This window comes from Medicago sativa, chromosome 5, assembly GCF_051527215.1.
Source record: "Medicago sativa cultivar Bolivia chromosome 5, Bolivia_mono, whole genome shotgun sequence".
Lineage (NCBI taxonomy): Eukaryota > Viridiplantae > Streptophyta > Magnoliopsida > Fabales > Fabaceae > Medicago > Medicago sativa.
The window spans coordinates 58,775,484-58,800,660 of NC_140753.1; the positions used below are offsets into that span (position 1 = coordinate 58,775,484).

The following is a 25,177-nucleotide window of genomic DNA, read 5'->3' on the forward strand; positions in this document are numbered from 1 at the left end:
GTGATCCTGGATAACCTGAGTGTCGACACCATCAAACCCGATCCACGCTCGCACCAGCGGCCAAAGGGAACCGAAGTGAGGACACAAGAGAAACATGTGTTGTGCGTCTTTAGGGTGGCCACATCTAGCCACACAAAATCGAGCTTCTGGAGAGATGACACTGCAATTTGGCAGATTTGTTTTTGTTGGTAATCTATCATGAAGCATTCGCCAAGCAAAAACAGAGACCTTCAAGAAAACCTGCTTATGCCAAATTAAATCCAACTTAGGAGGAACATGGACATGCTCATTAGATGTCAGCATTTCATACACCCCACGAACAGAATAACCCCTGTCAGGTCCAGATGCCACTGCCACACATCTGAAATAGTATCCTACAAAATATCTATTAACTATACCTATAATTTTTTATCAAAATCAAGATAATTTTATTCAAAATTTCATAAACACTTATTCATGATTTATATACATTAGCGCAATAAAAAAAACTTGCAAACAATGAACGCCACATGGAGAAGCCACATGCATACAAAAAAAAAAAAAATATAATTTTTTTAAATTAAGGTTAAATAACTAAAATTATTGAAAAATATATTATGTTAAGAAAATAAATAAATACTTAAAAGTAAATATACTTTATTGATTGATTGATTTGGTTCCTTTAAAAAAAAATTGATTAACGCCTTTGTAAAAATCAACGGTTTAATTAAATTAAATAACAAAACATATTTTGTCAGTTTTTAATTAGAGAGATTTGGGGAATTAGTTATGAGAAAGTTTAGGGAATTCGTTAGGGTTTTTAAGCCGACATATCTCAAGTAATATGCTACGCACTCACATTCACATTATATATACCCATCCCATCCCAACTTTAATATAATAATAATCGCTCGCTTCCTTCAAAAAAACCAATCGCTTGAATATTGGCATCGAGAAAAAGTTAGGGTATTCATCGATACCACAACCCTTGTGGAACATATGGATTCGAGAAAAAGAAGTAAAAGAGAAGTTGAAGTTGAGAGGGAATTCAAGAGATCTAAAGCCGAAGAAGATATTCAAACACTAAGAAAGTTTTCAAGGCAAGAGTATTTGAAAAGAAGGGAGGAACAGAAACTACAACAACTTAAACATGAAATTGAAGATGAGCAATATCTATTTGAAGGAGTTAGGGTTTCAAAAGCTGAATACCGTGATCTCATGCACAAGAAAGATATATACGATGTGGTTTCGAAGAAGAGAGGCTTAGAGAGCGTTGAGGATTATAAGGAGTACGTGATGCCAGAATCTTATGATGATCATCAACAAAGTGGCGGCGTTAATCAGGAAAAGAGGTTTTCTGTTGCTACGCAGCGTTACAGTACTGCTGAGAAAGAAGAGGCTTGGGAGGAACATCAAATTAGAAAGGCGACGATGAAATTTGGTTCGAAAAATAAAACAAGTGTTTCTGATGATTATCAGTTTGTGTTTGAGGACCAGGTTGATGTTATCAAAGCATCAGTGATGGATGGAGATAAGTTTGATTGTAAAGAAGAGATTGCATCTGAAAAATCTCGAGCAAAGAGGTTGGTTTATGAGAGACTTAACGAGGAGAGGAAAAAGCTACCTATCTATCCTTTTCGGGATGAATTTCTCCAAGCTGTTCACGATCACCAAGTACTTGTCATTGTTGGTGAAACTGGTTCTGGAAAAACTACACAGATTCCCCAATATCTTCACGAAGCTGGTTACACGAAGGATGGAAGAATGATTGCATGTACTCAGCCACGACGTGTTGCTGCTATGAGTGTTGCTGCTCGAGTTTCTCAAGAAATGGGTGTTAAACTAGGACATGAGGTTGGCTACTCCATCCGCTTTGAGGATTGCACGTCAGAGAAAACTATTGTTAAATATATGACGGATGGAATGCTGTTGAGGGAATTCCTTACTCAGCCTGAGCTGGACAGTTATAGTGTTGTGATGGTGGATGAGGCTCATGAAAGAACACTTTCAACTGATATTTTGTTTGGATTAGTTAAGGATGTTGCTCGTGCTCGACCTGATCTTAAGTTGCTGATATCAAGCGCCACTCTTGATGCAGAGAAGTTCAGCAACTACTTTGATCTTGCTCCGATATTCAAAATTCCTGGGAGACGGTATCCTGTTGAAATACACTACTCCAATACAGCAGTATCTAACTACATGGATGCTGCTATTGACACGACGCTTCAAATCCATGCGACTCAACCTCCCGGAGATATATTGGTATTCCTTGCTGGTCAAGAAGAAATCGAAAGCGTAGAAGAAAACCTGAAGTATAAGATGAAAGGTTTGGGGACTAAATTAGACGAGTTAATTATATGCCCTATATATGCCAACCTGCCAACAGAACTACAGGCTAGAATATTTGAACCCACACCTAAAGGGGCTAGAAAGGTAGTTCTTGCCACCAATATTGCAGAAACGTCATTGACAATCGATGGGATCAAGTATGTGATTGATCCAGGGTTCTTTAAGATGAAATGTTATAATCCAAGGACTGGAATGGAGTCTTTACTGGTAACTCCCATCTCAAAAGCTTCAGCAATGCAAAGAGCTGGTCGGTCTGGAAGAACAGGTCCCGGTAAGTGCTTCCGACTGTATACTGCATACAGTTTTCAAAATGATTTGGATGATAACACTACACCGGAAATACAAAGGACTAACCTTGCAAATGTAGTCTTAACTTTAAATAGTCTTGGTATTGAGTATGACAAGTTGTTGCGTTTCGAATTTATGGATCCGCCACCAGCTGAGGCCATAAAGGATGCCATGGAGCTTTTATATAATCTGGGTGCTTTAAATCGGAATGGCAAGTTAACTAAGGTAGGTAAACGGATGGCAGAGTTTCCACTTGATCCTATGTTGTCAAAGATGATAGTTGCTTCAGAAAAATACAAGTGTTCTGACGAGATAATCTCCATTGCTGCTATGCTTTCTGTTGGAAACTCAATATTCTACCGTCCGAGAGATAAACAAGTACATGCAGACAATGCAAGAATGAATTTTCACACTGGAGATGTCGGTGATCACCTTGCTCATCTAAAGGTCTACAATTCATGGAAAGAGGCCAATTATTCAACGCAATGGTGTTATGAGAATTATGTACAGGTAAGAAGTATGAAACGTGCCAGGGATATCCGCGATCAACTGGCAGGTCTATTGGAAAGGGTTGAGATCGAACTAACTTCCAATCCCAATGATTTAGATGCCATCAGGAAATCCATATTATCTGGATTTTTCCCAAACTCTGCAAAGCTGCAAAAGGATGGTACTTATCGAAGGTTCAAACATCTACAAACTGTTCACATACATCCTAGTTCGGGGATGGCAGAGGTTATTCCCAGATTGGTTTTGTACCATGAACTAGTACTCACAACCAAGGAATATATGAGACAGGTCACAGAGATAAAGCCAGAGTGGTTGCTGGAGATAGCCCCCCACTGTTACGATCCCAAGGACGTTGGAGACCCGAGTTCCAAGAAAATGCCTCGTGGACCTGGACTTGCACCGTAGGGCATGTAGCTGGCACATTATTTGAGAAATATTGGTTGTTCTTTCTGGTTCTGTAAAAGACTTGAATTTTAAATTTGTTTATAAAATTCCTTTTTTACCTTTGTTATTTGTGAGTAATTTCATACCTATTCAACAATTGAGAAATATATTGGAGGCTTTATTATATTTGGAGTCTTGTGTCATGATTTTTTCTGGCCTTTTTCTTCTTTTGAATGTTTTGCTTGCTGCTTGCAGGTTTGAAGGAGGATGTGATACTTTTAATTGTTTTGTTTGATCAAAGGGTGAAGCTACATATATTGTTTTACAATGACTATTTTTTGCAAACTATTTTCTGTATATTATTTCTTATATTCTCAAATCTCTCTGATCTTGATATGTTGTTATTTTTTTTGCTAGAGTTATGTTTTCATTATGGGAGAACTTTAAAAATATCAAGACGTCTCTTTGATCATTTTCGTTTTGACAGGATGCTTCTCTTGGAGAAGGTGCATACCTGGAAGTGAAACTGATGATCATGTATCCTAGCTTTAAATTGAACTGTTTATTTCGCTTAATTTTTAAGTTATTGTTTTTGTATGATATATTTTGTATGGCTTTAATTTGATCTCTTCTTTGTCCACTTCATAATATTCAGACTCCTGATTTCTTTCTACACGCAATTGCATCCCATCCAAATCATTTCTCATCCTTACTCAATTGGTCTCAAATTACTACCGCTGTCAACATTCCCGTGTCAATATTGTGTCCGTTTCAGTGCCTTATACATCCACTATGAGCTCTTTGCGTATTTACTCTCCACCTCTATTGTTATGTTATTTGAGTGTCCTTTTATTTTTCGATTTACTTTGATTGCTGTACTCCATGAGTTTTTAAGGATGCATGCTCTGTCATTTCATTTGATTATAATTGATACGATCCCAAGGACATAGGAGACTCGAGTTCCAAGAAAATGCCTCGTAGACGTGGACTTGTATGGTAGGAGGTAGTCTTGCTGGGGGGAAAATGTGCCTCTGGAGGGAAGTATATTACCTGCTCAATTTCTTGGTTACAGTTCGTTTGTGTATATTTGTAATTCACTAATTCTTTCTGGCTCTGCATAAGACTCAGATTTTAATTTTTTTTTTTTATCAGTCTTTTATTACTTATTTTACTTTGCAGTAATTAGTTTCTTACCTATTGGACAATTGAGAAATACTACATTAATTGGAGACAACACTGTCAATCAACTGTTAATTTTTTTTTATCAGTCTTTTAACAAAGGTCGGATCCATGCTTTAAAATCAAGAAGTGTCTACTTTTGCTGAGCACTTCAATCAAGTTTGCAAAATCCGAGCCTGCAGCAAGAGTATATTTGATCACGTTCGAGTGAATACTACAAATGGGTGTGCTTCGCCATTTGGTATCCTTAAAATCAATATTGATGCAGGCTGTTTTGAGGATCATTTCTTTTGCTGGGTTGAAAGCGTGGAACCATGAATGGATGCTTTCTGCAGCTGCAGCAAAGAGGGCTCCAGTTTTGCCGGAGATTATGGGACTGCCTTGGTGTCTCCAGTGGATGTCTACCCAAAATGCTTGTGAACTGCGTGCTTGGGAAAACTAAGCTGGAATACAAGGATATTGTGGTGTCTGACTGTCTTGAATTGTTGTTCAGTATGTCTAATGTTAGTTTAATTTATGTTAAGAGATGTAACAATAGAGCTGCTCATAGTTTTGTAGGAATTGCTAGAATCTGTGGTACATTGTATTCTCAGGTCTCTTTGATTACACAACTAAGATGTTGATATAATATGTGTTGTCGCTGCTTGATTAAAACAAAAAGAAATAAATATCAGATTTTGAGACACTAATATATGCTATTTGTTTTGTTTTGTCTAACTGTCACAGGATAGACCATGTCACTATCTCAACCATGAGGATGATGGGAGTTTCTACTTCTAGCGGATAACTTCGATTGTCATTAGAATTTTAGACGATTTTTAAATATGTTTGTTTTACAAGACGAAAAACTAATTCATATAATTGAAAATCAAATGATTAATACATGTTGAAAGGTCATAATAAAGATGAGAAATGACATATGATGAATGACCACCTATGCTAGACAATGAGCGATCATAATAACCACTCTCCTAGAAAACTCCACATAAGAGTTGTTACAAAAACCAATTAGGATCCTACATATAACAAAAATAGTGCCTACTTTTGTGTTATCGCGGATGTCTATTAACCTGGTCTACAACCAACTTGAGTCCGTGAAAAGAATTACATGATCGAAACTCAACTCCACAATCCATTCCAAAGCCGCAAAACGATTTTTTTAAATACCTACAAACTACGAACTTCATCACTAACCTACCCCGCATTTTACAAAAGTCTAAAACTGACCCCCTTGAAAGGTCTGACCAAATTGCCAATTAGCTGGTGCGACGTTGTAGCTTGTCACAGTTCTACCGTCACCAGTGGTAACTTTAAAAGAGAGGCTTTGACCATTAAGGTAGGAATTGCTCTGCCAATTTTGACCCCAATTTCTTGACATGGGTTGCCAGCTAGTTTTTGACCCTTTGATTGACACTGCATGGGCATCTCCTGCACCCGCGACGTTGGTGATCAAAATCAAGTTGAAGTAAGAGTGTCCATTGATTGTGAACCTTATTCCTCCCTTTTTTATACATGACACTCTTCAATCATCACCAAAAAAGAAAAATAAAACTCAGTAAGTTTGCAAAAAAGTTATAGTAATAGTTAAATGTTTCTGCTATGCTAAGATTATAATTTGATGATTTAATTAGCATTGGACACAAGGATATAACAACTAATCAAATGCATAATAACGTATAATTCTTTCACCACCAAGGTCTAGCGCAAGTAGTTGATGTACAACGTGTGTGATTATAGACCTTGGAATACCGAGTTTCACTCGTAATCGTAAAAAAATATATTATATATTTTCAATCTGCAGTCTACCATATACTACCTTACTATCAATACTCCAGTTTAAGAGTTTATAGAAAGCTATCATAAAGGATGAGACATTTTATTATTTATTAAAAGGAAAGAGATTAGTTCTGCATAACATGACTGATCCGTCTCCAAGTCATGTTATGCAGAACTAAAATATGATAGGATTGATCATTTATAAGCGTATAAACTACAGAAAAAGTTGAAATAGAGAAGGAAATTTAGAGACGTTAAAAGCTAAAATCTGTCTCTAAGTCTTTTTTTAGAGGTCTGTCTCTAAGTCTTAGAGACGTCAAATTTGGTGATCAGTTTTATTTTCCGTCTCTAATTTCTGTCGTTATTTAAACTTTTTATAACCTTTTAAAGCTTGGAAACATACCAAATTGATGGCTTTTACATACCTTCTAAATGATACAGGAACAATTCCAGCTTTATATTGAGCAATTTGAAGGAAAGCTGGTTGTGCCATATCAAAGTGTTGTAGAGGAGGATTACACCAACCACCATTGTTGTTTGGCAAAGCAGAATTTGGTGGACAAAAGTTCGTGGCAGTAACAACAATGGTGCTATGCTTGCACCATCTTGGATCACCAACACACCTCATTTCATAACAAGCCCCGCAGCTCAAACCATTGTTGAACAAAGCTGTGCTTAGTGCTGCAGTGTTTGTTCCATATCCTTGATTGTACAAATTTCCATAACCACATGCACCTCCTACATGCATCAAACAAAACTACTATAATTAAACACAATCATCTACTTTCTTTTTTTTTAAAGCAAAAATAAATTAAAAAAAATTAAAATTATGGGAGGACAAGAACCAAAACCCGAGTAAAAAGTCGGCGCATCTAAGTTATGTTTTCTATTTAATCTCAAGGGATACTTTTGACTTTTTGATCTAATCGGTGTGAATCCAGAATGACCTTTAACTAGAAAATTGGTGTCATTATCCGACAGCGTGATAGGAAAATCTTCAATTTCGTCTACTGCATCACCCTCAATTTCATCACCCCCGATGCTTACTCAATAACCCTATTCTCTAATAAACAAACTAACATTGAAAAAAGGTCCATAACATCAATCTAGACCACAATATTAAGGTTTTTTTTTGTATTTGAGACAACAACTGATTGTCTAAATCGCAGTTAACATAAATTCTTCAAAATATCACGGATCATGACACACATGGTTTTAATTTGTTACTGTGGTTACGATGCAAACATTTATATTACAGTAAAATGCGGCTAGAATTATGGTTTCCGATAGCAGAAACCTCTAAAACTGTTTTAAGAATCAAGACATACACAATCGCACTTGGGGACCCCAATTTTAAACTATGGTGACACTATTGCTATTACTACTACACCATGTGATTAAAATCTTTACTTTTTGTTAACTAAGATAGAAGCTAAACTCACCCATTGTGGCAGCAGCATCACCACCACCATAGAAAGTGGCATGACCACTCTGCCAACCGCCATAGTTAGCAATGACACCATGGAAATGTATTTCAATGACGAGAAAGAACATAATAGCTATCAAAGTAGAAGATGCCATTGAATGTGCAGTTTTGTTTGCTCTGATGTGATGTTGAATGCAATTGAAGTGTCTCTATTTATAAGCATTGTTTAATGACTAACATGGACATACATTGGTGGGGCTTTTTTCCTTAAAGGAACAGAACAAGTGACAAATCAAACTGCACATGCACTGGTTTTTGTTGGGATTCCTAACCGAAAATCTTTTAGTCTAGACCCTTGCACATGCGTATACAACCATCATTGTTCGTTTACTTTATAGACATACCAACTTCTTAAATAAAAGCATATTTGGGTAATCTCTACTTTAGGAGTTTATCTTATCTTATCTCTATCTTCTTTTTCTTCATATTTTTTTGTTAAGAACCTAGGTATCATTAGGTGGGATTTTGATGCATTTGACGATCTAGACCCGTTGAATCAAAATCACACGGCTGACATTTTTATTTTGGTTAATGAGTAAATTGTACAAAGTCAGAACATGAGTTGTGAAATCTTAATTCGAGGATCATGATAAGCATCTGAAGAATTGCGCTAATCAATATGAAATTGTTCACATTCTCGTTTTGGCAAAAAGGTAAAATACAAAGGTGAAACATATGTTCGAACTGTTAATCCGACAATCTTGAGCGACCCTTGCAAGATTGTGTGAATGATTTGAATCCAAATCCGGTGCTGGTTATTTTAAAATTGTGCTCAATATTGTATTTGAGAATGTCTTAATTAATAAAATGATATATAAATTTAGAGTTATGTTATTTAAACATCAAAATAAGACACCATATATGTTTATATCTATCTCATGTCCATCTTCTATAATTTATACACATTTGAAATACGCAGACACATAAAAAACAAAGAATACGATATTTGATATCAAAATATCTTTTCTAAAAGAGTATCTATATCTATCTGTGCAATCAAAACAGGAGCAGCATTTGCGTCACATATGCTCAACTTTTTCAACACGTAATGTAAAGGAGCATAATATCTTTTATGTCTTCTCCAATTTGGCACGTAGACAAGATTCCAAGAGCATGCTTATTAACTATGTGTTTGATTTTTGGATATAAGTAAAGTGCTGGGGAATCATAATAATAATTTAATGCATCCAGACTGTGTATGTTGAAAAGATGAATTTGGCACTGTGGCCCTATGGTTTTACCACGCGTGTGAAAAATTAATCATTGCTTATTAACTAATCTTTTTGTTAATTAGATAATGTGGAAATTAGTTGTTGCATGATATCACACTCGATTGCTACTCATGTATTTGACAACCAGAATGCGTGTGGATCATAATGGAATGGGGTCATATAATTTGTTGTCTTAGAAATATAATACATAAACCTTGAAATAAATTATTACATATGCTAAACAAAGAGGGTAAAATAACTATTTTTGGATTCGGATTGTCTAACTTTGACCGCGCACGAAAGGCATGGTGTCTTTGGGTCAGTCTAGTATGTTGGATAATGGATAAATCCTATGTCTCGGATCAAGCCACTTGTTGTATCAGTGATCGCAAAAATAAAAGGCATGCATGGCGACAACCTTTTTCCACCTCTCCGTTGGTGTTGCGCCGGTCATCGAGCACTGCCTGTGTCACCCTACCAACGCTGCAGACTCACCGTTCAAATGTTTTGACACTGTAACCTTGCCATAGAGGTCTGTAAGACCATGAAATGAAAACAAAAGCAGCAAGACCAAGAACCAACCGTAATTGTTTCAAGGTTGCAGTCAAGGCAATAGTTCCAGCACCAATAACTATATTGACCAGGCTGAAACAGCACCAGAAAATAAGGATATAATGAAATCATCAAACCCAAAAATCACTCTCATGGACTTGGGTGCACTTTCATTGACAACCACATTGCTCTTTTTTATTTCTTCTCCTGTGTCTAGGTGCTAGACTACCAATAGTCAATTTTCAGTTTTTCACGTTTCAACCCTTGAAAAAGCAACAAGCTGTAGGTTCACAGTGGCGGGTCGACAACGTGTAGATCTTCGACGGTGTGCTGAGATTCGATGGCGTGCAGAAGTTGAATGGCAAGATGGTTCAGTTCTCGTGTGTGTGAGTGCTTGATCTGAGACATAGGATTTATCCAACGGACTAGGCTGAACCAAAGGTACCGTGCCTTTCGCCGACAAAGTCAGCCAATCCGAATCCGCTTTTTCATAAGCTAGTACAATAAATATATATTAGTAGTTAGTAACATGTATTTTAGTAACTGTCAAAAAATAAAAAACTTGTATTTCAGTAACCAAAAAGTTAGTAAATTGTATTCCCATACCACTTTAAGCTGAGAATTATCGAAATTTGTATTCATTCTGTTACAAAAATCCAGCAAGTTACTTTTAAGATAATTTAAACAGGGGATATTTACTTCTAAGATAACAAAATATATATATCGCTATAACTCATACCGTCAAAAAAAAAAAAAAAAAAAAAGAGATACCATAACTCAAGTATAAGAGCTACAACCAGATTATAAGTATCCAAAAAAATTAAACAATACCCCTAATAAAGGACACCCAAAACTTCTTTCTGCATATGCACACTAAACGATCTAGATAGTAGATTGTTTCTTAGACAAGAAAAAGGAAGATAAATTGCACTAGGCAAACAAATGGATTTCTGATTCTTGGTGACCCCGCACAATGACAGGCAAAGATTGCCTTTCTTCATACCAAATTAAAACGAGTAGGTAATCTCTTCGATAATAGTTTTTAGCAAAAGGCAATCACCTTTGAGGGAGCAAAACTATCCCATAAAAGGGTGTGACCCTCAAACCAGGGAGTTTATCAAACAGGATGACGAACATATATTTAACTTAAAAACATTCTCAACCTTACAACAACGACACCAGACATCCTCTACTCAAGATATATGGGTCGAAGACAACAAAAGGAGGAAACTGTCAACTAGCGCATATTCGCAAACAGAGAGGCACCACCAAACAATCCCCCTGCTCATAAAGCACAAATATTTAATCTTCGGAGAGCAACTTTTAGTGGGCTGCCACCCGATCACACATCTTGCCGAAAAGAAATAGTCACCATTTCAAACCTTCTTGGATATATGCCCAGATAACCAACCCGCCTCCCCACATAGAGCCAATCCCAACCCAAAAAAAATTCCCATCAAACAGAGGAGATATAGAAATGCCTAAACAGTGATAACTCTCACCTGCAATCCCTAAACCATGATTGACCATCAACACGTCCTTTCATAAGGAAGACGTATCTACCAAAACTCGCCACCTTACTTAGCTAATAGGCCTAAGGTTAAATACCTTGAGATCTCTCACACCAAGATCCCAATCTCTTTTTTACTTACACACCACATACCACTTAAACCCACACAACATTTTCCCCCCCCTTCGATCCCAAGAAGAACCCCCTTTGGATATGAAATATCATTTTGAGAACCTCATCCAACAATTTGAACAAACAAAGGCAGAAGATATGTAGATAATTTTTTTTTTTTTTTTGACAAAAGAAGATATGTAGATAATTAGTGACAGAATTAAGTTAAGACTATTCTCCCCCCAAGACTAAGTGACTAACATACCGATTATGCCATGAATCCAGCTTTGATAGGAGAACATCTAGCATTGGCTTCCAAGTAGATCCCTTCTGTGAATTAACACCAACTAGGTCTCCTGAGTACTTGAAAGGCAGGTCACCTATCTTTCGGTTCAGAAAAGTAAATGACATAGTGAGGGATGAGTCATCCACGTTCACCGTAATAAGACTACTCTTAGATAAGTTAACTCTAAGCCCAGAGACCAATTCGAACCATCTCAGAATAGACTTCATAGACTACCAGATTTATCATTTTGAAATAATAAAATTGCATTCATTTTGTTAGTTTTTCAATAGTTTATGATTTTAATTTTTGTAAGCTTTTATTTTGAATAAAAGTCTCAGTTATTTTTGCAAATGATTGCCTTCTTTACTAAGGCTAAAGCTTTGCAAGCCAAGCGTGTCAAGGAGATTCTCCAACACTTTTGTCTAGATTCTCCAACACTTCTGCATAAATCCAGGTTTCTTCCCTCCTCAAATTTAACTAATGTTAAGGTTGCTAAATATGCTTCTATTGTTGAATTCCATCATACTTACAAACTAGACAAGTATTTAGGCTTTCCTTTTCTGTCTAACCAGGTTAAGAAACATGATCTTGCCTACATTCTCGATACAGTTAATGGCTGACTTGCAGGTTGGAAGAGTGAACTTCTTAATACAGCTGACAGAGTCGCCCTTGCTAAGTCTATCATCACCTCTATGCCAGTATATCCTATGCAGAAATTATGGCTGCCAACATGTGTCTGTGATCAGATTGACAGAAGTGTGAGACAGTTTATTTCGGGTAGCAAGTCTAGCCATTGGGAGAATCGGTAAATAATTACTCGTAGAAATCAGGGTGGTCTTTGTATTCATTCTGCTAGAGCCACCAATATTTCTCTTCTTGGTACGGATGTTTGGAACTTAATTCACACTCCTAATAATCTTTGGGTTCAATTACTAACTAATTGACTGCCAAACTACTTTTACCAACTTAATTCACTATAGAGAACAACAATCTAACCACCTATTACAAATTTGTAATTAACTAACTGACTAACAAACTACTATTCTCCTAATATGTATCATTACCATCATATCTACAACATTTACCAACTTAATTCACTATAGAGAACAACAATCTAACCACCTATTACAAACTTGTAATTAACTAACTGACTAACAAACTACTATTCTCCTAATATGTATCATTACCATCATATCTACAACAAATTGCATATGGGTTAGAAAAATATGGCCAAGTAAGTAACGAACTAGATATAGAGACATATCTCATTTGAATTGGAAAAACATGGTAGAAAATGAAGACTCTCATATATTTGAATCTTAAATTGTTTTTCTGTGAGCAAATACATAGACCAGGTACAATAAAACATAGTAGCAGCACCTCTTACAAGACAGTGATTAACAAAACTTGGCCTTGGTCAGCAACTTATTGACCCAACAATGCAACACGATCCTTTTGTACTGACTGAGTTAGATTGATATCAAAGAGCTCACATCGAATAGGCATCTCTATCTCATAGAAAGGGTTCTTCAAAACGTAATCCGTATACAATTCATATACGTATTTCAATAAACTTTCTATTTGTTGAGTGCCAGGCTCACACACTGCAAAGAACTTTGTCCCTGTTGCAGAGAAGAATTAATGACCTGATGTTATATCAAAACCTAAAATTTAAACAAGGGTATGGGTAGGAAATTATTAAACAGCGCTTCAATTTTCCACAGATATTAAACCAAATACATCCACACAATGAATGCAAAGTGGCAACTAAGATGAGTAGATGACAGCATCCAGAAATATCTAAACTATCAAGTTCATCATCAATTAAATCAAAAGAAGCATATGCCTGCAACCTTTACATACATTAGGAAAGTCATATATTATGTAAAAAAAATTATTTTCCTTTGCCTCAAAAAGGAATTCAAAAAATTTATACTGAGCAGTGGGTGCTTAATATCCAATAAATAACAGTCAATAGAAAATTATTTATTTCTCTTAGATTTTCTATTGGGCCTAACTCATCCTTGCAAAACCGGCTTGTAAGATGAGGAGTGCCCCGTCTTTATAAACTCTTATCAAGAGTCTTATCTATCTGATGTGGGACTAAATCCACCCCCTCAAAGCCAACAATGAAGGTGTTGGAGGCTGCAAATGAAGGCAACCCAAATGCCACAATTACGCGACTAGGGGCGGACCACAATAAAGGTAGAATTTCCAACAATCTCAAGCCTCCTTCCTAGTACATAATCAAATAAAACTTTTCATTCTTAAGTTTTATGTCCCATCTTTCAAAAAAAATTATATTCTAAACCATCTTTCATTAAAACCTGGCCAGACCAAGTACTCGCAGGGCTTCATATCTACCAGTGTGGATGAAAATCAAATGATGGTATTAGACATATGATATATCAATCATCAGTATGCACATGATGTTTGGCGTTAATTCTTCATTTTATTCACCATGTGAGTCTGAAAGCCTAACTTAACGATGGGTTATTTAATTTAAAGTAATACCTGTTAGCGATTGGAAGCAATGAAGATCAAATGTGTCAGCTTGGAGTAGTTCAATTCCTGAACAACCTGAAACAGGTGATAACTGCTGAGAGATGGCATGCATTGAATGCCATAAGCTAGCCACTCGTAAGGTATCATTTGTATCCATTCGTCCAGCCGACCCATAATCCTGAATATCAAAAAGTTTAACAAATTCTAAATCATAGTTTTCATTTACCAAAACACATTGCTCTAACTCAATAGTGCAACAGCAGCAAACTATTTTTTGTATTAGATGATACTGGTTCTAACAGATATGGATTAAATGATGCCATTGTGGTTTCTTAAACTGCTAATATTAATCAAGATTTCAAGGTTTCATTTAATGATCCTTAGTAGAATTTTTTCAAATCTTCCCTAAGCTTCGCAAATACAACTCAAAAAATTGCTGCAAATCTGCGCATATAACTAAAAATCTAAAATTACTGTTATAATGTTCAATACAAAATTTAGGAAGATTGAATCATTATTATTTCCACCTTGCCAACTGAAGTCATATCCTAATTATCATACTATGATTCAAAAAATTTCTTACATATACTGAAATCTCAAAAAAAGGCACCTAACTTAACAAAACTTATATACTAAAAAACAACGGGATAAAATACAAAGGCACGTAAATTTTTTTAGATTGAATCATGGTCATCTTTAATAAAACTGATCAGCCGAAACTCACTCCAATTAACAACCCAACATGCTCATGAAGCGAAGATACCAATTTAGAGTAGAATATATCTTTTAGAAAACAAAATAAAAAGAATTACAAGCTGACAGTAACGAGTAATGTAACCTTATAGTAGATCAATCCACCAGACTTATTGATAATGTAAAGACTGTAAATCGCTGCCATTCCAAAAGCCTTTTGCCAGAATCTGAAAACCCTAGTTTAAACAATTGAACTTCATTAAAACTCTGGTGCAAAACTTGATGAGACAAAGCAAGAAAAACTTGAGTTGAAAACATCATGTGTAATAATATTGACAACTTAGAGAACATTTGGCCCTGCTTCAGCTACATCACATTTATAGATGCAAGCAAGAAAAAGATACTCTGATGATTACTACCCAAAAATGTAGTTAATTGCAAAATAGGGATTTCAATTTGTTCATATTCCACTATGCTACAGATCTAAACTGGTTGAATAATCACCATTTAACAACACTTTGTACTAAATGTTCAAATTCCACCACGCTATAGCAGTACATCGCCGCTATAACGACTAATTGACAACATTACATGGATCGGATCGGATACTGAACCACCTACATAATACTCTTTCAGTGTCCCAACTCATATAACTGGACTACACCTTCGAGAAGACAATGAATACAATTTTCAATCACACTAAGTAAAATAAAGATAAAATTAGCACAACTAAATGCAATTAGGAACCTGAGCTTCTATGAAAACGCAGCAGCATTTGGGAATCAGAGATGCGAATAAAAACGAAGAAATGCATCGAAGTATGATTGCAATTTAGAATAGAATGAACGAAATTGTTAGAAGAGAGAAAGAAGGATGATTACCAGCCAAACTTCAATCGGCTTCCCTGTCAATGAATCTCGTTTCTATTGTCCTCCTGTTGTGTTGTAATACCCCCCAAGAGAACTTTGGTTATACGGGAAAGAGGTTTTTTTTTAAGGAAAAAATATCAATGAATTTAATCTATTATGTACATTTTGACCGGTTTTTTCTTATATGTATTTAAAAAAAAAAAAAAAAGACTCTATCCGATCCCATAATCGACTAATTTGATAGTCCATTTGTGAAAATCTCATTTAAAGTCAGAGCAAATTTGTCCATTAAAATTGACATTAGGGGAATCAAACCTTGAGATGAGGAAACTCTAAAATCTCAAACCAACCATTAGATCCAAATGTTTTAAAACTCGGACCGGTGACCGACCCGGTCAAGGCACTAGGTCACTGGGCTACTGGTCGAATTAGTGGGTCACTGGTCGGACCGCATGACTATTGACCCGGTCTATATAAAAATATTTATGACCAAAAATTACATTATGATGAAATTTTGATAAAAAATATCCTATCATTTTTTTATATTTAAAGTTCGTACATTAAAAAATTTGTATTCACAACTGTAAGTTAATTTCTTAACTGCAGCACAATTCAACTTCAAGCTAATTCCAATACAAATTCAAATTAACTCATACGTTAAACAATAATACTGCATAAAAATGCTATTAAAATTAAGTAAGGACTAAACTTACAAGGTCGCAATTTTGTAAGGACCAAAAACATAATTAACCCTAAATAATAAGTGTATAAATTTTTTGAATTTCTAAAGTGTAACTTGAGTTCTAGATTGCTCTTTTAAGTTCATCATGAAAACAACGAGACAAACAAAACTTTACCAGAGAGGTACGTATATAATATTTCTATGTTGAAGAAAAATGGTATTTTAGTAGACAAAAAGTTGTTTCATGGTTTAGTTAATGACACGAATTCATGTTTTTTATGGTCTAACAATCTCATGATTATAAATCAAACTGCATACAAAAAAGTTGTCTAATCTCTTACTCCCGAGAAACACTTGTGTGGACCAGGACCAAAAATTTTGGTTTGGTCACACACAAAGAGAGAATAGAGAAGAGAGAGAAGAGAGAAGAGAGAGAAAATGGAGAAGAGAGAAGAGAGAAGAGAAGAGAGAGAAGACAAATTCTTGTGTGTGTGACCAAACCAAAATTCTTGGTCCTGGTCCACACAAGATTTTCTCCTTACTCCCTCGTCTCAATTATAAATAACTTTTAACTTTGGCTTAAATGCACTTTTCACCCCCTATGTTTCAAAAAGTTGCGATTTTAGCCCCCTATAAAAAAAAATGAATATTTTGACCCCCAAACTTTTGGCCCTCTTTTGATTAGTTGATTTTGATGGAGATTATGACAATTTCTCAGTCTCTGATGGTGTAAAGTGGCATGGGGATAGAATGATGCTGATAAGTGGAGTCCAAACTTGCATGGTGTAACATTTGGCCCCCCTAAAGAAGGATTTACTTATCAGTTTGGACTCCACTTATCATGTCAGTTTGGACACCATGCAAGTTTGGACTCCACTTATCAGCATCCTTCTATCCCCATGTCATTTTACACCATCAGAGACTAAGAAATTGACATAAAATCAGCTAATCAAAAGAGGGCCAAAAGTTAGAGGGTCAAAATATCCATTTTTTTATAGGGGGCCAAAATCGCAACTTTCTGAAACATAGGGGGTGAAAAGTGCATTTAGGCCTTTAACTTTTTAGATTAATTGAATAAATGATGCATGTGGTATATAATATAGATCTGATACACCATTTATTCAATAAACTTAGTTACTTATAATTGATACTAGATAAACATACGATTAACATTCAATCTACTTGGACTTGTTCAAAAAAACATTCACGGTTTCACTTTACATTGGATTCCTCTATAAAGTATAAGACCTACACAAATTTCATCCAAACAATATCTTTTTTTTGAGGTGTCTGGAGTTCGAACCCCCGACCTTGCATATATTATGCATTGTCCTTACCAACTGAGCTAAGCTCACAGGGACCCAAACAATATCATTTAATAAAAGAGCGAGTATTATAAAAGTTTAAAAAGAGTCTCACCAATATTTTTTTTTTTTTACAAAATAGAGTCAAAGCCCAAAAAGAAGAGTCTCACCTTATTTTTATAATAATAAGAATATTACTAACAACTGCCTTAAGAACATTTATTAAAAATAAAAAAAAAATGAATAATTTATAAATTTTATGTTAAAAAAATTAATTTTAAAATTTTTAATATGTTGAATGCCAGACAAAACTTCCTTTTAGTCTTCTCTAATACTAATAATAAAAATAAGTCAACAACTTTGGTCATGTAAAAAGGCAGTGTGAAGGTGGCGAAGGAGGTATCCCAAAGACATGTACGGGAGTCCTTTGTTTGTTTCGCAGTGAGTTTGTTAGTCAGTTAGACTGAAATTCATTTCTGTTAGGATTGGCTATTTCCTTTATATACATAATATTTCTCATTTCATCTTCTTCCATATTCATTTTCATTTCAACAACGCCAGTCACCACATTCTTTCATGGCTGCTTGGAGGCGTTTCATTACACACCACCTCACTTCTTCAATCCATCAAGCTCGAATGCAGGTTTGTACTTCATTACATTTTCTTTTCTTTTTTCTTGAATTCGATCATGCACTAAGGAAAACTTTTGTTCGAATAATATTTAGTGACTTAGTATGTCTATTGTAGATTACAATTTCTTTCATCAACGACCATGCATCACTACTGTTTCAGTTTCTGGTTGTAATGAGCAAATTTCAATACATATAGGGTCTGTTCTGTTTTGATAAACAACTTATTTGCGGCTTATAAGCTCATACGGCTTATTTTTATAGAAAAAGATAAAATGAAGTTGAATTGTTTTTGTATATTATGAAAATAAGTTGAAAAAAGTTTTGTGGAAATTGTCATAAACTGTTTTCATATGTTTTTTCAAATAGTCTCGGAAAACTAACATATGTCAGTAGATAAACTCATATAAGTCAATCCAAACAAACCATATATATGGCCTATTTGGATAAATAGCTTATTTCAAGCTTATATAGTACAAGTGCTTATCATGATAAACACTTATGCATAGGCTTGCATGAACTATTTTTTATAGAAAAAGATAAAAGAACCTCAAACTGTTTTTTGTATATGCTATAAGCTATGAAGCACGGATACGGACACGAACACTGACACGGACACTGACACGCCGACACAGCTAATAATTTGAAAAAATCACATACTTCAGTGTAATTACAAGTGTTGGTGTCGGACACGACACATGTCCGACACCGGGACACGCCTAATCCGAGGAGTGTCCGTGCTTCATTGGCTATAAGTTGTTTTTATAAGCTATATTGGAGAGCTTATGAAAATAAGCTGAAAAAAGCTGGTGAAAATTATCACAAGCTGTTTTCATAAGTTCTCCCAAACAGTCTTACAAAACTTATGTCACTAGATAAACTCAAATAAGTCAATCCAAACAGGACCATAGTGGAATTGACTATTAAATAGTATCAATTGTTTCGGTATCATATTAAACAGAGTTTAATCTTTTGCGTCAATTTTGAATATTCTTGGTATACTAATCAGGCAGGCATGTTAACTCGACATTTCGGTACTGGTATCATAATTGGACTGCAAATTCTCTTTTTATATTTTGCCAATTTCTATCTCTGCGTTGTATCTTGTATTCTTTTTATTTGTCATATGATCTTATAAGTTATTTTCGCAGGTTGAAAGGCGTCAATCTGAATTTGTGAAGGTCAAAGAATTATTGAGTAGAAACTATGTATCTCGTCATAAGTTTGAAAAGTTTGAAGGCTGTACAAGTACGAAACTTTTGTTCCCTTACCGCATTTACTGCATGTTATGTTTCTGAAATATAAGCCTTTGTTTTTGTTTCTCTTGTTTGTCAATACTGTCTTTCTGAATTATTTCAATTCTATAGATATACTTTGTTTTGAATTAATTATGCCTATTTTCACCATGTGTTTCATGTACCTAGCAAACTATTATTGATTTTAGATATTTCTTGTGGCACTTACTCTCAAATTTATGTAGGGAATAGGCTTTTATTCTCCCAGTCCAGATATCTAGGAAATCTGGCACGACCACTACGCGATTCATCTGAAGCAGAGGAAGCCTCTTCTCTTAAAGAACTTTACGATGAAATTGATCCTGAAGCCGTGATTAGAGCATATGAAAGCAACCCATCTCTGCATAAGAATTCTGTGGCATTTTCTGAATATGTTAAAGCATTAGTAAAAGTTGGCAGGCTTTCTGAAAGTGAATTTCTGAACACTCTACTAAGAGGTAATTATCTTGCTAGAATAGCTCGTTTTCTCTTGACTGTGTTTGCATGTGATTGTGCTTTGCTCTGTTTGACCATATTTTGCGGACATTCTAATTCTGTTCAAGGAATTAAGATTTTCCCCCCTGATCAGGAAACTAGACACATGCTTGAATTGTTTATAATTTGATTTGATTAGAAAGCTGAGGTAATTGCTACTCTGCCTAATCATGGTTGTGCCCCAAGTAAAAAGACTGAAGGCACGGATCTATTTGCATTACATTTAGAATCTTACATGCTGAGTGTTATTATTTGAGGTTCAACATTTCTACAAAATGTAATTAACATAGTCTTTTTTATAATGATTTGAATATTAATACTTTGCTATCTTCTCTCATTTCCCAAAAACCAGTGGAAGTCTCTGGGTATATGGTAAATTATTTCATTTGCATATTGCCAAATGGCTACAGGCCATTTATGTGGTAGCATTGATCGTAATATTTTGTTGGGGATTATGAAGTTTGATTAAAATCTTACACTTTTAATCATAAAACTTGCATTTCAAGGATGGGATAATTAAATGATGGATGTGCGAAATCCATAATCTTATATAGATCTAAGTTGGAGTCTGCAGAATTCAAAACTTGGCATTGCAACTGTGCACTTGTCAAAATTTGTTATTCTTCTTCTTTTCAATCAGCTTTTTGAACATTCATTTCTTTTGCACATTTTACCGATCTCAAGTTATAACCTGAGGCATATGAATTTTCAGCTATTTCTCATTCAGCGAGAAAGGAAGAGAGTAGTATAAGTGGTGTTGCAGCTCTTATAAATGTCGGAGAACCAACAAAAGATGGGATTCTTGGAACTACAAGTGCTCCTGTCGATAAGGTTGCTGCATTAGAAGGTGAAAATTTCAAAGAGCAACTATGGCATACAATTTGGTTTGTTGCAGGGGCCTTCCTCTTGATATGTGGTGTAGGAGCTCACATCGTGTATAAAGGAATTAACACAGGTATTATTACTGTCTCATTGTAACTTACAAATCGCTGAGTTTAATTCAATATTCAATCTGAGTTTGATTTGCACATTCTCTGTTTTGTTTTTCACCTTTTTTTTTCTTTCTATAATACTTTATGTACGAAGAACTGCAGCCCAGTGTAGAGACAAGTACTAAATTTAGCGATGTGAAAGGTGTAGATGAGGCGAAGGCTGAACTTGAAGAAATTGTTGATTACCTAAAAGATCCTAAGGTAGACTTTTCCAGCATTAATCCATGCTCTCTCTTGCGTGTATTTCTCGCACTCTTGCATGAAATAGTTACTTGATTTACATGTGTCCTAAGCTATTCCAATCTCGTTGATTACTTATTTGATGCCACGAGAAGTTTTATTATTCTTTGGGCGTGGAGATGTTGATCCAAAGTTATGAAATAGTGTTCATTCTTTGTTGACGAGAAAAATGAAGTTTTAATCCAAACAGAAATAAGTAAAAGTTGTTGGGTAATCAGTTCTATTGCTCTGGATAATAATTTCTAAACAAATTGAATATATATAGCACAGACACTTATCCTTAGGTTTTCTATATGTCTCCTTGTCATTTTACCTTAGTTGGACTGAATAAGTAAGCAGAAATAAAGCTTATTGCTAATAAACGTAAGGAGAGTGTAGTGGCGGCTGTGACAGAAAAGTGGTAAAAACTTAAAACCCAAAACAAATTCTGCCGGACTCTCATTTCTTTTTCTCTTTTTTTTTCCTTCAAACTTTCAAATGCTGCTTCTGTTCTCTATTTCTTCTCACGTAGTATGTTAATTAATTCTTTTTTTTATATGTATTTATTTTTCCTTATTTTTTTTCTGTTCTCTTTTCTTTTAATTCTTTTGTTTATATCTTTATTTCACAATAATATGTTCTGCTCTCCTTTTTATTTTTTATGCTGTTATTTTCTCTCTCTTTTGCTAATGCTGTATATTAATCACCTTTGAAATCTATGATGTATTTATTTTCTTTCCTACTTTTCAAGTTATATTATATATACTTTTTTTCAAGACCACATTCTGGCCTGTTTAGTTCTGTACTATCTTAAGATAACACTTTTCCCTTGTCACAGCGCCTTACTTGTCTTGGTGGCAAACTCCCAAAAGGCGTTTTGCTTTATGGCCCGCCTGGCACCGGTAAAACAATGTTGGCGAGCGCTATTGCTGGAGAGGCTGGGGTTCCTTTCTTCTCAAGCAATGGACGTGAATTTGAAGAGACGATTGTTGGTGTTGGTGCACAAAGGGTGAGAGATCTTTTTGCTGCTGCAAAAAAGCGTGCGCCTTGTATAATCTTTATTGATGAGATTGATGCTATTGGCGGAAAACCAAATTCAAATGACCAAATGTTCACGAAGTTGACTTTAAATCAGTTGCTTGTTGAGTTAGATGGTTTCAAACAAAATGAAGGCATAATTGTGATTGGTGCTACTAACTCTCCCGAGTCAATAGATAAGGCTTTGTTGAGACATGGGCGATTTGATCGCCATGTTGTTGTTCCCAATCCAGATGTAAAAGGACGGCGAGAGATTTTGGAATCTCACATGTCAAAGGTATGCTTTTACTCTTGAAAAATATTTTATTTTGTATCTTGGATTGGATGGCTTAAAATTTTTTTGAGGCACGTGTTCACTGCTTGCACTGTATTGGTCCAAAACATTGTGTAGTATGATTTCCTTCAGCTATGTTCAGGTGTGTGCTGGATACTTCACACGAGCTAACTGCCTAACACCTGCGATAGTTTTTGAATTATGTGTATTTATATTCAAGTTTTTTAATTTAATTGTGATTATGCACAATTTTGAGATGTAGTAAGGTTGTGTAATATAGAAATGTTAGAACTTAGAAGGAATCTCTGAACGTGTGTGTTTCTTACTCCAATACAATACAGGTTCTGAAGGCAGACAATGTTGATCTGATGATCATTGCTCGGTGTACACCTGGGTTCTCTGGTGCTGACCTTGCAAACTTGGTTGATGTTGCTGCCCTGAGGGCTGCAAAGGATGGTGCCAAAGCCGTGAGCACACATGATTTAGAGTTTGCTCGGGAGAAGATTATAATGGGAAGTCAGCGCAAGTCAGCTGTTATATCTGAGGAGTCAAGAAAAAAGACTGCTTTCCATGAGTGTGGCCATGCCTTAGTTGCAATTTATACTGATGGTGCGAATCCTGTTCACAAGGCAACCATTGTTCCTCGTGGGATGGCTCTTGGCATGGTTTCTCAACTGCCTCCCCACAACGATCAGACCAGTCTCTCTCGTAAACAGATGCTTGCCAGGCTTGATATTTGCATGGGAGGTCGGGTTGCTGAAGAGCTAATTTTCGGACAAAGTGGAGTTACTTCCGGTGCATCCTCAGATCTTTTTAAGGCAACTTCTCTGGCCAGGCAAATGGTTACTAGATATGGTATGAGTACTGAAGTTGGACCCGTCAGTCACAATTACTTTGATAACGGGAGAAGTATGAGCTCAGAAACTAGGCTGCTTATTGAGAAAGAAGTGAAGAATTTGCTTGAGAGAGCTTACAACAATGCAAAAACTATTCTAACCACCCATCAAAAGGAGCTTCATGTGCTTGCAAAAGCTCTTTTAAAGCATGAGACACTTACAGGAAGACAGATTAAAGATTTACTTGCAAAGGTCAAATCCCAGCAGAAACAACAGCAGTCACGTCCTCAGGGAAGTTCTCGGTCCAATCCAGCTACTGATAAGGCTGCGGATCCCATGACCAATGCAGCTGCAGCTGCACGTTCTGCTGCTACGGATGCCACTACCAATGCAGATGCAGCTTTGGATGCCGCGACCAATGCAGTTGCACCTTCTGCTGCTGCGGATGCCGCTACCAATGTAGCTGCACCTTCGGATGATGCAAGCAAAGCATCTGCACCTTCAGCCACTGCAAATGCTGCAACCAATGCAGCTGCACCTTCTGCCACTGCAAATGCCACAACCAATGCAGCTGCACCTTGTGCTTCTGCGGATGCTGCTACCAATGCAGGTGCACCTTCTGCTGCTACGGATGCCACTACCAATGCAGTTGCAGCTTCGGATGCCGCGACCAATGCAGCTGCACCTTCTGCTACTACGGATGCCACTACCAATGCAGCTGCAGCTTCGGATGCCGCGACCAATGCAGCTGCACCTTCTGCTGCTGCGGATGCCGCTACCAATGTAGCTGCACCTTCGGATGCCGCGAGCAAAGCATCTGCACCTTCTGCCGCTGCAAATGCCGCAACCAATGCAGCTGCACCTTTGGATTCCGCGAGCAAAGCAGCTGCACCTTCTGCCGCTGCAAATGCCGCAACCAATGCAGCTGCACCTTCTGCTGCTGCGGATGCCGCTACCAATGCAGCTGCAGCTTCGGATGCCGCCACCAATGCAGGTGCACCTTCTGCTTCTGCAAAGGCTCAAGGAATTGCCACTGTAGCAGGGGAGGAGGTACACAGTGACCAGCAGGGACTCCCTCCCCTCCAGCCTTCTTAAGAAATGAATTTACCCCCAATACATAATACTTTAGGTATGAGTGGAGTGGCAATGTTCTTCAACAGTAAAGTAACAATACACAGAATCATTTATAGTTGCAAACACCATCTCATTTGTTTGTATGCAAACCATTACCATTCACCTTTTAGAAAAAGAATTGGAAATAGAAACGAATTGACACCAGTTAAAATGATTCAAATGAAAAAATTCAACTCTCTTGAGAAAGGAAAAAGAATTCCACTAATAAATCTGGACTGAATAGGACGTTTTAGATGTGTTGGAGTTCGAAGTTCATGTTATGAATTAATGTAAGGTTTGGAATGGGATCATGTTAGAACATTAGAGAAAGATAGTAATTACCTTGTTCATAGGATCAAGTAAATTCCTTTGTTACTTTAATATGGGATTTTCATTCTTTCTCATTTATTCTTGTGTTTGACAAGTGAAAATCTACAAATTTTTTACTGACTAAAAACAATTAGAAAAATGACCAGCAATTTTAATAAACACTTAAGTATAATATAACAGGACTTAACAAGACTTTTATGAGCAGAGTTGAGCTTCTGCACTAGATACAGAGATCAATAACAGGACTTGTTACATTATATTTGCATCAGAGTGTGAAGGATGCATATTCTTATGGTTTCTGTT

The 25,177-nt window shown here is 36.1% G+C and overlaps 3 protein-coding genes and 1 pseudogene across 6 annotated transcripts; 2 read left to right on the forward strand and 2 right to left on the reverse strand.

Annotated features, from left to right (window-relative positions):
- The first annotated feature begins 908 nt into the window (after positions 1–908).
- Positions 909–5,297, forward strand: LOC146923518 (pre-mRNA-splicing factor ATP-dependent RNA helicase DEAH1-like; annotated as a pseudogene). Its single transcript, XR_015009740.1, has 4 exons — positions 909–3,522; positions 3,998–4,030; positions 4,406–4,599; positions 5,025–5,297. The product of XR_015009740.1 is annotated as a pre-mRNA-splicing factor ATP-dependent RNA helicase DEAH1-like (transcript).
- Positions 5,298–5,550: 253 nt separating this feature from the next.
- LOC146923519 (expansin-A8-like) lies at positions 5,551–8,275 on the reverse strand. The gene is made up of 3 exons (XM_085708671.1): positions 7,908–8,275; positions 6,891–7,203; positions 5,551–6,209 (listed from the first exon to the last, which is right to left on the reverse strand). The coding sequence occupies exons 1-3, from the start codon at positions 8,044–8,046 to the stop codon at positions 5,906–5,908; spliced, it is 756 nt and encodes a 251-aa protein (XP_085564797.1). The 5' UTR covers positions 8,047–8,275; the 3' UTR covers positions 5,551–5,905.
- Positions 8,276–12,909: 4,634 nt separating this feature from the next.
- Positions 12,910–15,824, reverse strand: LOC146923520 (uncharacterized). Of its 2 annotated transcripts, none has more exons than XM_085708672.1 (4): positions 15,701–15,824; positions 14,965–15,055; positions 14,136–14,304; positions 12,910–13,243 (listed from the first exon to the last, which is right to left on the reverse strand). In XM_085708672.1, the coding sequence occupies exons 2-4, from the start codon at positions 15,022–15,024 to the stop codon at positions 13,047–13,049; spliced, it is 426 nt and encodes a 141-aa protein (XP_085564798.1). In that variant the 5' UTR covers positions 15,025–15,055; positions 15,701–15,824; the 3' UTR covers positions 12,910–13,046. The 2 variants fall into 2 exon arrangements, with proteins under 2 accessions (XP_085564798.1, XP_085564799.1); XM_085708673.1 differs by having other exon boundaries at positions 14,965–15,046; positions 15,701–15,821.
- A 2,198-nt stretch (positions 15,825–18,022) lies between these two features.
- On the forward strand, positions 18,023–24,925 carry LOC146923521 (ATP-dependent zinc metalloprotease FTSH 4, mitochondrial-like). 2 transcript variants are annotated; one of them, XM_085708676.1, is made up of 8 exons: positions 18,023–18,115; positions 18,236–18,316; positions 19,455–19,551; positions 19,784–20,035; positions 20,785–21,027; positions 21,159–21,265; positions 22,122–22,598; positions 22,937–24,925. In XM_085708676.1, exons 2-8 carry the CDS (start codon positions 18,251–18,253, stop codon positions 24,524–24,526), a joined length of 2,832 nt encoding a protein of 943 aa, XP_085564802.1. In that variant the 5' UTR covers positions 18,023–18,115; positions 18,236–18,250; the 3' UTR covers positions 24,527–24,925. The 2 variants fall into 2 exon arrangements, with proteins under 2 accessions (XP_085564802.1, XP_085564801.1); XM_085708675.1 differs by having other exon boundaries at positions 18,037–18,316.
- The last annotated feature ends 252 nt before the right edge of the window (positions 24,926–25,177 follow it).

Excerpts from the sequence above, each read along its gene's own strand:
- LOC146923519 (XM_085708671.1), bottom strand. The coding sequence starts at position 8,046 with ATGGCATCTTCTACTTTGATAGCTATTATGTTCTTTCTCGTCATTGAA. Across the intron at positions 7,204-7,907 it reads TGATGCTGCTGCCACAATGG|GAGGTGCATGTGGTTATGGA; the intron begins GTGAGTTTAGCT and ends TGATGCATGTAG. Across the intron at positions 6,210-6,890 it reads GTTCCTGTATCATTTAGAAG|AGTGTCATGTATAAAAAAGG; the intron begins GTATGTAAAAGC and ends TGATGATTGAAG.
- LOC146923520 (XM_085708672.1), bottom strand. The coding sequence starts at position 15,024 with ATGGCAGCGATTTACAGTCTTTACATTATCAATAAGTCTGGTGGATTG. Across the intron at positions 14,305-14,964 it reads GTGGATTGATCTACTATAAG|GATTATGGGTCGGCTGGACG; the intron begins GTTACATTACTC and ends TTTGATATTCAG. Across the intron at positions 13,244-14,135 it reads TTGCTTCCAATCGCTAACAG|GGACAAAGTTCTTTGCAGTG; the intron begins GTATTACTTTAA and ends TCTCTGCAACAG.
- LOC146923521 (XM_085708676.1), top strand. The coding sequence starts at position 18,251 with ATGGCTGCTTGGAGGCGTTTCATTACACACCACCTCACTTCTTCAATC. Across the intron at positions 18,317-19,454 it reads TCCATCAAGCTCGAATGCAG|GTTGAAAGGCGTCAATCTGA; the intron begins GTTTGTACTTCA and ends TTATTTTCGCAG. Across the intron at positions 21,028-21,158 it reads GTATAAAGGAATTAACACAG|AACTGCAGCCCAGTGTAGAG; the intron begins GTATTATTACTG and ends TTATGTACGAAG.